We start from the raw sequence: 14,257 nt of genomic DNA, 5'->3' as shown, positions 1-14,257 counted from the left end.
GGTTTTGAGTTTTCTGTGCAGTGAATTTCAAGTATAGAACTGTGCATAAAATCAGGATTTAGACTCCACTCTTGCAATCGGAAAACATTAAATCACTGCATGGTCTGAATTCCCATGCTATTGACATTAGCATGGGAATTCAGACTATGGCTGCGTCCTTATTTGATTGCAAATCCTTCCAAGGCTGCATCAGGAGTAGTATAAACAAGGCTCCCCACAAATGTGACTCGACCTATCCCAAGATTCACTGCATGCCAAAGAAGTCACAAAGTGAAGGAGCAGACCAGCCACGTCCGAGCCAGAAGCACAGCCTTGGATTCCTGGGGTCACTGGGGTTTTTTTGTGGGCAGTTTTTTAGTGTGCAAATACTGTCAGAGGCATTCACCGTAGTTTAGCCAAGTTCAGGCGAGAGTGCAGTACTTACAAAAAGAGAAGAGAGCTGTGACTAAATGGAAAACCAATCTACACATGAGTGTGCTGGTGCTCTAATGTTAATAATATCTTTTTTTTCCAGTTGTTTAAAAACAACAACAACAACAACACAAAAACACATTTTAAAAATATCCCAGTTAGCATCATTACTGGACCCCTGATAACATCTTTCATCTTGTATTTTTAGCCCAACCTGAAGCTGAGCTCCATGGATCATGGAAGCCCAGTTCTCTTTAGTCATCATTCCCAAATAAATCATCAAGAACAATACGCAAAAAGGACTTCCCCATCAAGCAGCGGCACCAAGCTGTAAAGTAAGAAAGAAACCCCTAGTGCTTACTAGAAACTCATCAACTTCTCTGGGGGAATATTTGTATAAGCATTCCCCTGATTGATGTACTCGCCTTTATGGCTTTAAGATATCAGCTGCTTACTACCAGCCCTTGAAAAAGGAATCAATATTTATGCGATCATTTTAAAGGATGATGGAGAGCATCACCTTGCTCTTTCGAGCTGTCCTTCTGTTCCATGGAGACCAGAGCAGAGAAGTGCGCCTGATCGTATGCCAGGACCAGCGGAGAGCGGTGGCACTTGGCAGCTGGCACTTCCAGCGGTAGGTAGATGCCTCCGAATGGGATGGGAGCAAAAGCTGGAGGGTGAGTAATAAGCACATTAAACATCTGCGAAACGGGACCTCAGCTCTGTTTCTCAGTCAGTAAAGCACAACAGAAACATACGAGTAAACAATAAAGATATACAAGGACAATACCTCACTTGTTGGAAGATTTTTAATCTACTTGAAATGGAAAAGATCATTATCAAAAAACAACAACAGCTACTAAAAGATAGCAAACTGTTCATGCTTCAGTTTATTCCCAAGAATGCTGGTTTCACATTTGTTTTTCCAAACAAAGTGCTCCAATATATTTATTTAACCTTATTCCACAAGGAAGTGAAACTCTAATGTTATTAAGATGAGTCTTTTGTGAGACCTGTCCTGGGACGAGACAGGCAAGCCGTCACAGCCCAGCTGTAACCAGAGAAACCCTCTGAAGCACGGGGAAAACATAAAAGGCTGCCAGGAGTTCATACTGTTTGTTTTAACTTTAAGATATCAGAAGGGCAGAGTTCATTTGAAATACTGCAATCATGAATCATGGATTATCTGGTTCAAAGCTTTTGTTTGGCCTCAGTTTTGTAATCTGTAAATGACAAACATCTACACTCCTGTTCACAGAAAAATAGTCTTAAAAAAAGCTGAGCTCATCTGGAATCTTAATCCCACGTGAATGTACCCAACTAATTTCCACTAACGCTGGAAAACACAGTTTTTCATAAACTGGCTGCTCATACAAATAAAACTAGCCTTTACATCACTTTGAGATTGTTGTGCTGCAGCTGCTAATGTTTTCTGGTTCCGTGACTTTATGAAAAGCCCATTTCTGGTCTGTGACTTCATATCTTTCATAAGCTGGAGATTCGAGGATCCAAATGAAGACAGATTATGATCTTTGAAGGGGAAAAATACATTTTCTGGGTATAACTGGACAGAAAATAAACAGGCCCTGCTACATTTGTGTAAGGAGGCCGGCAACACCACTTTTGTGTCTTCCATCAACAGCTTTCATCGCTTTCTGTCTCAGCTAGCCTGTTAGCTTGAAGCTGCAGCATGTGCACAGAAAGACTGTCGATGTGCAGACCACGGCTTCAGTGGGTCATTGGGAATTAAAAAAAAAAAACATACAGGAAACACCTTTAGTTGTACCGTAGTTTTTGTCAGTTTGGTCAAATCAACAATCCCACCCACTGATAGTGAAGATGACCCACACGAGCAGCTCTAAGGTTTTTACAGATGATGGTCCAAAAACAAAAAACAGAAGACGGGCTACAGCAGCAGAGGACCACACTGTGTGCCACTCCTGACAGCCAGTAAATGTTGTCAGACTTAGTTAATTTCTGCTGTAACTAATAAGGTGGCAGTTGAGTGTATATTTACTGTGACATCTTTACATGTGTATTGTAATAAGTATTCTGAACTACTTACAACTTGCATCTAATAAAAACCTAAAAATCTACAGTGACATCTTTTTTTAACTCATTGTGTTCACGAGATTTTCCAAAAACCTGACCTCTGACCTTGAGGTAAAGGTTTATTCAAACATCGAAGAGTTTTAGTAAATGTAGCTAAGGCATTAATTTGAAAATCCTACGTCCCCTCGATCTCGGCTTAGAGTGCTCAGAAAGTTGGGTGTTCACGCCGCACGCCCGGAGGGCTGACAACAATCCCTCATCAGACTTTCATGGCTGCAGGTTAAAAATGGAAACTAATGAAAATGGAACATTGAAAAACAATAAAACTAAACTGAAAGTGAAATAATGAAAAGTCTTTTCAGGCTTATTTACCCTCTCCTCCCGAGTCCCTCAGCATGGTGTCAGCGACCACCACGATGGGCCTTCTAAGGACATGAGCCAAGACAAAGACGTGAAACTCCTCCAAACTCTCATAAACCGGCTCGTCTGAAGACTCCACTCTGGAAACAACGACAGCAACAGTTTCTTGTTTATCAGAGATGATTGTTTACACTAAAGATAACAGTTTATTACTACCAACTTGAAACTTTGGCTAACAGTAAAACTTAAAAACCACATTGTGTTAGTGTGGCTTTGGTTTTTATAGCTTTACAGTCACTGCATTCGACCCAGTGGACTTTTTTTTGCCACAGTAAAAAAGCAGATGGACTAATGAGGGCCGGTCACTCAGTTGTGACTGTGAGTGTGCTTGTCTGTTCATGAATAAAAACATGACTGTGACTAAGTGTGCTGGGTTAACAGTCACTGCATTGTCCGGGCCAGGCCTTACCCGTTGGTGCCGTTGGTGCTGTAGTGTATTCTCGGTTCGCTGGAGGCGAGCTTCAACAGTTCATTCCACTCTTTCTGCCACTCCTCCTCCGTGTACACCAGCCCAGACTGAGGAGAAAAGAAGGGCACACACACACACACAAACACAACTGCCATTTAGAGAGGCCGTGTCAAATGTCACAAAAGCATGTACTGACGTTATGGCGTCTCACCTCAAGGTTACATGCAGACAATTGAGCCTAGAGCCTTTAGAAACATACTGTCGCTCGTACAGTAGCGACAGAGCAGAGCTGTCAACACATATTCTAAATTTTATTAAATTAAACTGCCATTGGTTCGCGAGAATCAATAATCATCTGTGGAAAATCTGGAAAAGCTGCACTGCTGCTGGCATGAGAAGAGAGCAGTGATCGAGTGTGCAGTTAAACTGACAATTAGGAAACATAAGAGGACAAATATCAGCTGAACAACTCAAGGCAAACGCGTCCAGAGTATGTTAAATGATAGGGATGCCAAATAGGTTAAAGCTCCATATGACCTTTAGATGCAAACTTGAAGCTTGATTTAGACTTTAAATCTTGAGTAGTAACCGGAAACTCCTTTTGTCCCTACACTGCAACCTTCCACGCCATTCAAGACGTCGGGGTATGCGTTGACCCGATTTGTAGTTCCATTTCTTGGGAGGTGCACGTCAGGTTACGTTGAATATTGCGGTGCAGGGTTAAAAAGCTGTTCTGGTTATAACATGGCTCTGACCCAGAAGTACAATTCAGATGTAAGGGATAGATGTGAACTTAACTCTGTCCAAGCTGCTGATCTCAAAGGTTAAATTTATAGTACTGTGTTTAATTCCTGCTATAAGTGGTCAACATTGCCGTTTGCATATAGACCTGTGCTGGTGCGTCTGCATTGCTCTGCCATCACAAGTAAAAGTGAGCTTTCATTTCAAACTTGGAGTTAATAATTTTAAATTCTTCTCCTTCCTGCTTCCACTTTAACAAAATGCAGGAAGGAGAGAAGACTTCAGAACCAACTATGAGCAAAGCAAGAAAAACACAAAGGTCTACACTGACGGCAGACAAGCTATCACATTAGCAAACTGAGCAAGCCAGAGGTAATTAGAGCATATTACATTTTGTTTCACAGAGGTATTACCTTGTTGCTTAACAACGACACGTGTTTATGCTGCATATTAAAATTATTATTATAGAAAATTAAAGAGACCTATTACAGATGTTAATGTCTCTGTCACTGCCACACTTACAGGAAGTAACAATAACAACTGTGTGATAATGATGGTAAATAGTTCACAACCCAACACTGCTAAACACAGAGTGATTAACACTCAGAGCCCTGTCTGTAAACATTACAAACTTAGCATAGTGGAACATTAACTCTTCTTACTGAGTAATGAATAGATGAGTGATAAAAACTTCAAGCGCTGCAGGTCCCTGGAGGTTTGAATTTTATGTTGAGGAAAAGATTATTCCATGTTTGTCACAGCAGAGCTTACTCAGCGTATCAACCGGCCATTCTTCTATAGCTTAACCCAATAACTGTATTTGTTAATGCTACATAGAGCTTATAAAGGACATCTCTATGTTGAAATAAATATAGAAGCTATAGAAGCAGTTATATCTCACTCTGGTTTTGTACTCGTGAGGAATTAATGCACAAAGTACGATATTCAAATGTTTTGTTTAAATGAATGGTCAAACTTGATTTTTGGCCAGTTTTGACAGCCACCAAATAAAATCAATGACCTAAATTCACACAGAGCAGCCACAGGCCCGAGCACTGCCCACGGAGCAGCTCCACTAGAGCGTGTTTGGTTTAAGTGATTTGCTTGAGGATGCCTCAGATATTCTGCTGTGAACATTATGCAGTCATTCATGTGGTTTCCTCTTACTGTGGGTATGTGCATGCTGTCTGCATCCACTTTTTTAAAAAAAAAAAAAACATACTTGCTGTGCTACAATTTTAAGCTTTCATGAGGATAAAAGTTGTGTTTTGTAAAACAGGCTCTAAAATCCTGTTTTTGACACATTGCGAAAAAGCGTTATCAGCACGCAACTAAGAAAAAAGGTGGAGATACTTGTGCTTAGAGTTACATCTCAGAATCAATGTTTGCATTTGATATGGCCGTCAGTCATGTTGCTATGGCTGCAAAAAAAGGACAAAGGTGACTTTTCATGGTAAAAACAACAATTTTCAAAAGTTAGTTAACCAATAATGAGTTACATGGGAATTTGGTTTGATATGTAAACCTGCAAGTGCCACTTTTTTTTTTTTTTAAATACAACAGCGCTGCTAAAAATGTTTGAATTTAATCCAGAGTACTGCTGCACAATTAAAAATAAATTTAAAAAATAAAATAATAAATCCTAAATACTGGTCAAAAATGCGGGAAAATAGATTTACAAGTTTCCATTTCTTTGTACTTTAATTATAATTTAACTGAAAAAAACAAAGAATAACTTAAATAACTAAACTAAACATAACACAACCAGGAACAGAGTGAATTCAGGAAGGTAAGGGGTTTACAAAAATATATTTAAAAAAAAAAGTTTTCTTTTGATGAAAATGAAGGCCAAAAGACAATTTATCGAATGTACCTGTTTTACTCCTTTCAGCTGCTCCCACACCACAGGCTTTCTCAGTTTTACCACAGATGCCCTTCCTGGTGCAACCCCATATCTTGTTTTACTAATTATTGTAAATCAAAGTTAACTGAATTTTCAAAACTCGAGTGAGGAAGACAGTCTTGTCCATAGCTAAAGTATTTACAGTTAAAAATGTAGCAGTAGTGGAGGAAACTAAATAAAAACGAAAACTAAATTCTAATGATTCAGAATTCAAACTACATCTTGTTTATCTTATTCGGTGCACTAGCGCTGCCCCTTCATCTTCTGAACTGCATGCTACTCGTTAAATATCAAATGTTATGCAGGCTGACTTATCTGGCATGCAAGGCATGTGAAAAGCCTCAACTTGCCTAGTAACTTCTCTGTGCACCGCCCTAATACAGTCATGGGAATAACAAAGATAGTCAAGACTAATGTGCAGCCTCTGTGACAGACCTCTTTGTTCTGCTGGGTCTGCTGCCACCTCCACCTGCGCTTCAGTGCCTCTCTCTCCAACCCGTGATCCATCAGCGCGTACAGGGACTTCCGCAGCATCAAGTCTCGGTCGTGAAAGCCCCACATACCTGCAACAGAAACAAAATCAGGTCGTTAAACACACATCAACAGAATCTTTTGTACAACCACATCTAATCATATAGGTGTGCAGATGTTTCAGGGGTTTTTCTGTATTGTCATGTCCCAAATAAAAAAAAACTACAAACTTACAATGGCTAAAGGGTCTAACTGTCTTTTAATGAGAACAAGTTAAGCACATGAATATTATACTCACACCTACTATAAAAGTCTGGAACAATGCCTGCACAGTTGGAGCATTATTAATTTTCTGAGCTAGGAGTCCTAAGTGGGCTGTAAAGGCAAAGTGAACGTGCACGGCAACATTGTAAAATGCAATTAGTGCTTAAGCTAACACTGGAGTTCCCTTAATGAATGCTAATGGAGTGTGAACCTACACTGTATTGGGGTCTTGTTTGAAAGGCCCGTGATACTCACCGAGTGAGGCTGCATGCAGCAGGCAATTTCCATCTCCGCTTGTTGCCAGAGGTAGCAGACTCTGGCAGTTTGAAACCACTTTTGTCCACCAGTTCAGCCGCCCTGCAGGTGAATAATAAATGTTTAACTCACATGTTTGCATGACAAATATGGTGAAGTATTCATCCAAAACAACTGCTGTGCAAGTCCTCAAAAAGATAGTCATTTGTGTCAACATGTGATTTTCAAGTCAAAAGACTTCCAGAGAAGGTTTTCCTCTCGTGTCAGCAGTCTTAGCAGTGTGTCATTTTGTCTTATTTTGGAATGAAACAATTCACCTTCAAAAGTCATAGCCTATAATTATGAGTTAGTGATTACAACACCTCTGCCTTTACAGGTATTCAGATTTTGCTACAACTGTCAGAGCTGTTTGAATGAGTTATACGTTTACTGTCACAATTTAATATAATGATGTTGAAAACAGTCTATTTTCCTGCCCTAGCTGCACACACGAGGTGAGCACAAAATAAGAAATTCAACACAAATTGTGATTCAATTTTATTGCCCTTGACCTAGGAAAAGCTAATGGCATAAGATGTAAGTACAACTCCTCCGGTTTCATACACAAAACAAAAAAAATTATTGCGCTAGCTTATGTGGTTCCAGTTCTACAGGGATTCAAAAATAGATAGGCAAAACGGAGTGTGACTGCTCCGACCGGTTTTAAAGGGTTAATGATATATTTTATGTAATAATTTATAAAATTAGGTTAGAAACAATAGAAGACAAATGGCACGAAATACACTTTTCTATCGTCCACACGATATATATCGTCATATCGCCCAGCACTACTCGATAACCAGATTATCTGTTCTGAGTAGCAGTTGGCAAGTTTGGGAACGAAGAACCTTTTAACAAACTTCGAGCACAACTAGACTCGTGGTGGGGCAGCCATTGGAGAAAGGGAAAAAAAATTAAAAATACTGGCGACAGTGTTACCGCTCAGCGTCTTAGAAGACACATATTAGAAGACCTTGGTTTCAAGTTATCACATTTACAAATGTTCAGGATCTTGACCTTTGACCTTTAAGTCTAGGTCACTGAGATTCGAACTTGTCAAAGAGGTTTAGTAGATACACCTATGGTATAAATTTGAAGCTCCTACATCGACTCATTCTCGAATTATGGCATTCACAAACTTAGCTGTCCATGCTGCCTGCCCAGCGAGGTGACGACAAGGAGAAGACGGAAGACAGAGAGGCAAGGACTGAACAAGAAATGTCTCAAAATATATTTCACAAAACCACCAGCTGACACTCTGGATACAAAATTTACATTTGGAAGTGGCGGGTCAAAGTAACACCACAACAAGTTCTTCAAAGGGGCCAAGCTACCACTGCAAAATAGCATTTTACCCTTGTTGGTAATTTAACATGAACTAGTCACAACAAACGTCACTTAAAACAGCATGTCGTGATTTTAAATCCAAATATTTAAAACAGAAGCAGTAGATCTGTTGTCTTATAAATGCAGGAGTAGGCAATATATTTTGGAATAGAAACAACAAACACTCGTGTCACTTCAAAAGCACGTGGGGGGTAAGAACTGTCTTTTATCTGCAACCAAGTCAAGCCTAAAATCTCATGTATGGTACAGAGTTATACTAACCAGCTTGCTCCAAGGCCACCATCATGGACTGCTCAATAAGGTCCCTCTCAATGAAGTTCCTGAAGTCGTCCCGGTACACAGTGAGGTCTGGCAGTTGGAAAGTGCACAGGGGCGTGTCCAGAAGAGGCTCATTGCTGCTACCGCCGGTGCTCGAGACGTGAGAGCGGGCCAGAGAAACGATGGTAGAGCTAGCATGAGAAATACCCCTCGACAAACGCTTCTCTGTAGCTACAGAGAGAGAGAGAAAAAAAAGGTGTTGCACGAAGTGCATATTTGCACATTATGATTTGTAGTTATTATGTTTAGTCTCAGGGTAGACCAGAATATTAAGCGGTAGGACAATTGCTAGTATTTTTATTTGATAAGGAATGAAACTGTGCATTAGTAACCTTTCGGGAATGATACATTATTTTTGGCAGCAGGGGGACATGCCTGCATTTTAAAAAGTGTGGACTCACCTAAACTAAGAGACAGCTCAACTAAACTTTCGCCCAAACATCCAATGTAAATTGTAACGTAGAATTTTGCATATCACAGCTGAAACACCAACAGGGCTTATTATCAGAAAACTGCTCGCTGACTTGGTGCTGTTGTCAGCGTTACACCGTGGTCATCACAGAAGCTGTGACATCAACCCAGCTCTGCAACCATTTTTACTCATATTGAAACTACTGCAGTCTACTCCTAAACCACTGTCGCTATTCAGGAAAAAAGAAAGAAAAAATAATATATCAGTGTTTAACCATGAAAAAGTAATACAGAAAGTTTAAACTTCTCATCTTTTCCAACCTTTGCAGTTACATCCCTGTGTCATCTGGGTTCCTAAACTGCACCAACTCACACGCTCGAGCCTCAAGCCTCCATTGCGAGCACCAGATTACAAAAATACTGTGAGGTTTAAACCCTCTGTAATTGTCACTTTATCAGCTGATATGTAGTCACTGCATGTTTGTTGTAGTCAAAACATTTAGATTAAGTTGGTGCACCTAATAAACTGCAAACTGAACTCATGTTTTGGACTAACTCACTTCCTGAGAACCTCACCTTGCACCACCTCATCTTGGCGATGGAGTATAGGCCGTCCTACCCGAGCCATCTCCTTTTCAGGGGCCAGATACGTTCGGTCTTCTGTGAACGAATACGACAGGTTCCCAGCATGCACCTGTCGCAGCTGCTCAAAGTCACTGAGGGCAGCAGTGAAATCCCAGTTCTTGCCTAGGAAGAGAGAGGAAGGGAGAGACAGAAACATCTGTCTGAGTTAACTGCTCCAACAGGACTACCTGAATCTTTTTGGCCAGCAAATGACTGATTCCTCATCAGTTTAAATATTTACCACAAGTCAATGCAACACGGGCTTTCTGTTGTACCCAAAGGCCGCTGACACATTCCTTTATTGGATAAACGCCTCAGCTCGCTGTCTTGCTGATGTTGCTGCAATGCATTACATTTTAACCCATATTCTTATCTGCAACTTGTGCTGCTGCTAGGCAACAGGAGCCCTGCTGACACTAGTAATACCTACGTTCTATTAGACTTTGATAGCATAATTAACAGTAAAAAGCCAAAAGCACTTACTGAGTCCACTGCCTGGAACATCATCTCCAGTTAACTTCCTATAACTACATCCCCACTTCTGCTTTTTTTTTAAGTTCACTTGAAGCAGAAATGAAATTAATAGATTAAAAATAGAAGGGATCAAAGTGTAAAGACAAACAGATCTGATAAGTTTTCGCTTTACATCTGTATTTTCACATTGAAGGAAGCTACTAGAAGAAAGTGGTGCTTTCTAATGATGTGGAAAACACAGCTGGAACGCAACGCTGGTGATGCAACAAAGCTGTGCTGAGATAGAGAGCGTGAACTCAGGTGGAGGAAACAGAAATGGCATTTATAGGGCTTTTTTAGCCTTACAACTCCAGGAACCTTCGACCACAGTTAGCCGCATTCATACACGTCTTTATTCCATAATCATCACACACTTTGTTTATCTCACATCCTTGGCCAATTTAGAACCACCAATCAACTTAAAAAAAGGATTTATTTGAACTGTGGGAGGAAGCTGGAAAACCCACAGAGAAATCTGCACAGGGCCAGAAGAAACATGTAAACTCCACACAGGAAACTCCCAACACGTTAGAAGATTCAAACCAAGCACTAATCACCGCACTACTGTGAAAGAAAAGTGACAACAGCAGCTCTCATTAATTCAATCTCAATCTAATTATTTGCAGTCAAAAAGCTAATAAATATCACATCAAACCACAAGTGCGAGAAGCATAAATATAAAGCAAAGCAAGCTTTATGCCTGGGTCCAGCTATCACCAACTATTTTATACATCGTGAAATACATCATTAAAACACTGCTGCTTGTTTAGTCTTAATATTTAAGTTCAAGTCTTAATTTAAACAATAAACTATACTTTAAATTAAGGCTCAGTCTGAACTAACATCCATTAAGGAAGGGGAAAGGAAACGTCATGTTGCATTCATCACTTTAGCTTTACAATATTGTTAATAATGAAATTCTACTATCCTCAGTAACTCACCCTCTAGCAGGTCTCTGGCCAATCCCGGTTCAGCTCCAGTGGAACGGACAAAGTCGGACAGGACTGCGTCCATATCCACGGTCATGTGATCATGAATTCACAAGTTGGCAGGTTGCATCCAGGCATTAAAAAGAAAGAGAGAGAGAGAGAAAGAAAAAAACAAAACAAAAAAGACTGTACTCTGCTCTCCCCGACAGGGCAGCAAAGTGAATGGATAAGGTGGAGTCGGCCTCTACCTTCAGCTAGTCTGTCAGCCACACCTGAAAAAAAGGGGGGAAAGACGACAAAGTAAGATTAAGGCTGCAGGTAAAAACCCATCAGAGTTTAAACATCCACATTAATCAGCTTATAAGAAATGAAAAGAGTGCAAAAGGTGATATAATAACCTTATTCAACCCCTTTTTGAATATAAACCAGTTGTGGCCTGGATGTTTTTGAACTTGACACCTTTCACAGTCACTTGTCCCGCCCATGAAAACAGCAGAGACACAAAGAGCACAGGTTTCACTAACTGCTTGAACAGAAACTAACGGGAGTCAAATGACAAGTCGAGTAGCTCTGCGAGGTGTGATGTTTGTCATGTGGGAAACTTTACTGTGTGGTTTCAGCTGCTTTTATGAAGACTCTTTAATTAAAGCTGACAAGTTAAAAATTTAAAAGTCATGACTCATGATCCCTGTAAAATCTGGAATCAAGACAAGTGCTTCAATCACACCTGCAAATATGACCTGCTGAAAGAGTAAATGAGTGTGCACCAAGTATAATTTACTACATGGTTTCCCACTAAACTACATTTATTTGAGGAAGTGTCTCCGCATCTCATCTAAAGAGAGAATGGAGTGTCACACAACTGATTGGTGTGCTTGGTGGAAATTTTACTTTGGTTTAACGTTGTTCAACATTTTCTGTTACGGCGCAACTGCAACATATCTACTATACACCAAGACTGCATTTTTGCTATTGAGCAATTTACTGGCCCTATAGATATTTACTAGCCCATCAAAAAAGATACCTTTATCTATAAAAATATAGTACTTTTTAGAATTTATATATTTTTTGTAATTTATATATCTATATATCCATCCTGCATGCTGCACTTATCTCTGCTAGAAAGCAGGGTTGTTGTATGTTTGCAATTAAGAAAGAAATCAATCAAATGTAAATTGTGTCAAACTAGACAAAGAGTTGATCTGCATGTAGAGCTTCTTATTCCAACTTTTTAATTTAGTTGTGCTGTTGTGTAAAACAAAAAATATGTGAAAGATTCATCTTATTCACATTTAAACCATCTTAACTGAAAGTTTCTTCAAAAGAATTTTATTCCCATTTAATGTAAAAAGAAGATTTGTTTTGATTGGTAGTAACTGTCAGCCCCTGGGTCAGCTGCTATTCATTTCCTGTAAAATGCAGAAAATATTGTTGTTGATGCAGACAGCATTTCAGCATCTTCACCTACATATAAAATTTCATACCACTCGTTTAGTCCAATGATTATGACTATGATTGCTCCACAATGACCAGTCAGCAAGCAGTCAAGAAAATAATGGGAAACCTTGTTCACAGAAATACCAACACCAACACCCTGTATGAATATTTCTGAAAACATTAACTGGAAAAGGTCATGGCTTTTACCAAGAAAATCCCTACTAACCAACAAACGAGAATGGCGACTTTCCAAATTATTCATAACTGTTGCTATGAAAGTGTTGTTCAACCAGAAATTAAAAAGATGGGAATGGACAACTTGTGCATGCATCTTTCCTGGAACTATGCTCTCAGTAAACATTTTTCCCCGATGCATTTAAGAACTAGATTACTGAACTGCTAGTTTCTGGTATTACTGAATAAAATTCCCAAGGCATTTTTTAAATTGCCTTCATGGTCATCAGGAGTCAGAAAGGAAGTTTCAAAACACCAGGATGGTGACAAAAACAGGCACCTTGAAGTCTCACCAGACTTCACTAACCAACTGGTAATTTGCCATCTTTTATACTATCTGTGGAACCAACAAGCTGAAGTCCAGTGCTGCCACATCTGTACTTTATATTTACTCTTGTACATCGAGTGTAGATTAAGCAAAGACTAAGATAAATTTAAGATAAAGCAAAGAAATAACTGTCTGGCAAAGCAAGAGGTAAAAGAAGTGAAGACGTGTCACATCCAAGTACAGCCTGAGGGAGTGGTTTGGTATGAGGAAACACGTCGTGCCTTTCGCTCATTTGAAATCAATTAGTCTTCAAATTTCAATGGCAGAGCCGAAGGACCCACAGTGAGCAAGCTTCAGTTTGGCACTAAAATCAATACAGAAACATCATCGGGACTGAAATAAAGACAGAGTAAGGATCGACGGGCCGTTGGCATAAAGGATATAGAGGGCAATCGATGCACAGCAGACAAAGACTATGAATCAAAGTAGCCCTGGTCTGACGGATGTAATTTGGGACCAAATCAAACCAAAGGGGCCTCTATTTTGTTTTGGTGCTGTAGCCAACGTGATCAATTAACCAAAAATATTCAGTTGGAGATACGAAATAAAGAGAAAAAAAAATCTCTAATGCTTTCCCTTTCACCCTTAGTGAATGTTTGAGGGGTGCATACGTAAACCCGGTGCACCAAAAGCTCAGGTCTCAGGATGCTTCACTGTGGGTTTTTTTTGTGTGTTTGTTTTTTCTTGGGCTCTGTATGATATTGGTGAGAGTAGATACCCATGACATGGTCATCTAAGCCACACAACTTTGGATGTGAAGACATAAGCTCCATCCAGCTGCTGTCAAGACCTTGTTTCCAAAAGGGGGAGCTACAACAGTTAGTTTCAAACAAACAATTAACTGAAGGGCTGCACGAATGGCCACTATGAGGTAAAAAAGAATTAGTCCAACATTAAAAATACAGAGCTGGTAAGCACTTTACTATGTCTTCAGAGGGCTTCCATCCGTCTTTGCCAAACATTTGGCAAACAATTTCTTTTTTATATATTTTCTTATAATACAGTCATAATACACTCAATTATATTTCAGTATCATCTAGAATATGCGTAACAGAAGAAGAAAAATTACCACTAAGAGGAAGTGGGAATTATGCTGTTATCCACTGTAGTGTGGTGCAGAGTTTTTATTCACTTTACTTCCATTTTATTGA

General features: G+C 39.7%; 1 protein-coding gene across 3 annotated transcripts in view; it reads right to left on the bottom strand.

The window, feature by feature from the left end:
* otud7b (OTU deubiquitinase 7B) overlaps positions 1–14,257 on the bottom strand; it is a 43,994-nt gene that overhangs the window by 5,594 nt on the left and 24,143 nt on the right. For all 3 annotated transcript variants that reach the window (XM_085423849.1, XM_085423852.1, XM_085423851.1), the window contains exons 2-9: positions 11,120–11,379; positions 9,618–9,788; positions 8,574–8,801; positions 6,927–7,028; positions 6,372–6,499; positions 3,293–3,399; positions 2,836–2,963; positions 932–1,081 (exon numbers count right to left, since the gene is read on the bottom strand). In XM_085423849.1, coding sequence (XP_085279975.1) covers positions 932–1,081; positions 2,836–2,963; positions 3,293–3,399; positions 6,372–6,499; positions 6,927–7,028; positions 8,574–8,801; positions 9,618–9,788; positions 11,120–11,204 — 1,099 coding nt within the window. In that variant the 5' untranslated portion in view covers positions 11,205–11,379. The remainder of the gene's footprint in view (positions 1–931; positions 1,082–2,835; positions 2,964–3,292; positions 3,400–6,371; positions 6,500–6,926; positions 7,029–8,573; positions 8,802–9,617; positions 9,789–11,119; positions 11,380–14,257) is intronic.

Source organism: Rhamphochromis longiceps, linkage group LG11 (genome assembly GCF_057381845.1).
Source record: "Rhamphochromis longiceps isolate RC_006_pf linkage group LG11, R_longiceps_female_GT1.1, whole genome shotgun sequence".
NCBI lineage: Eukaryota > Metazoa > Chordata > Actinopteri > Cichliformes > Cichlidae > Rhamphochromis > Rhamphochromis longiceps.
This window is presented reverse-complemented; position numbering and strand designations above follow the sequence as displayed.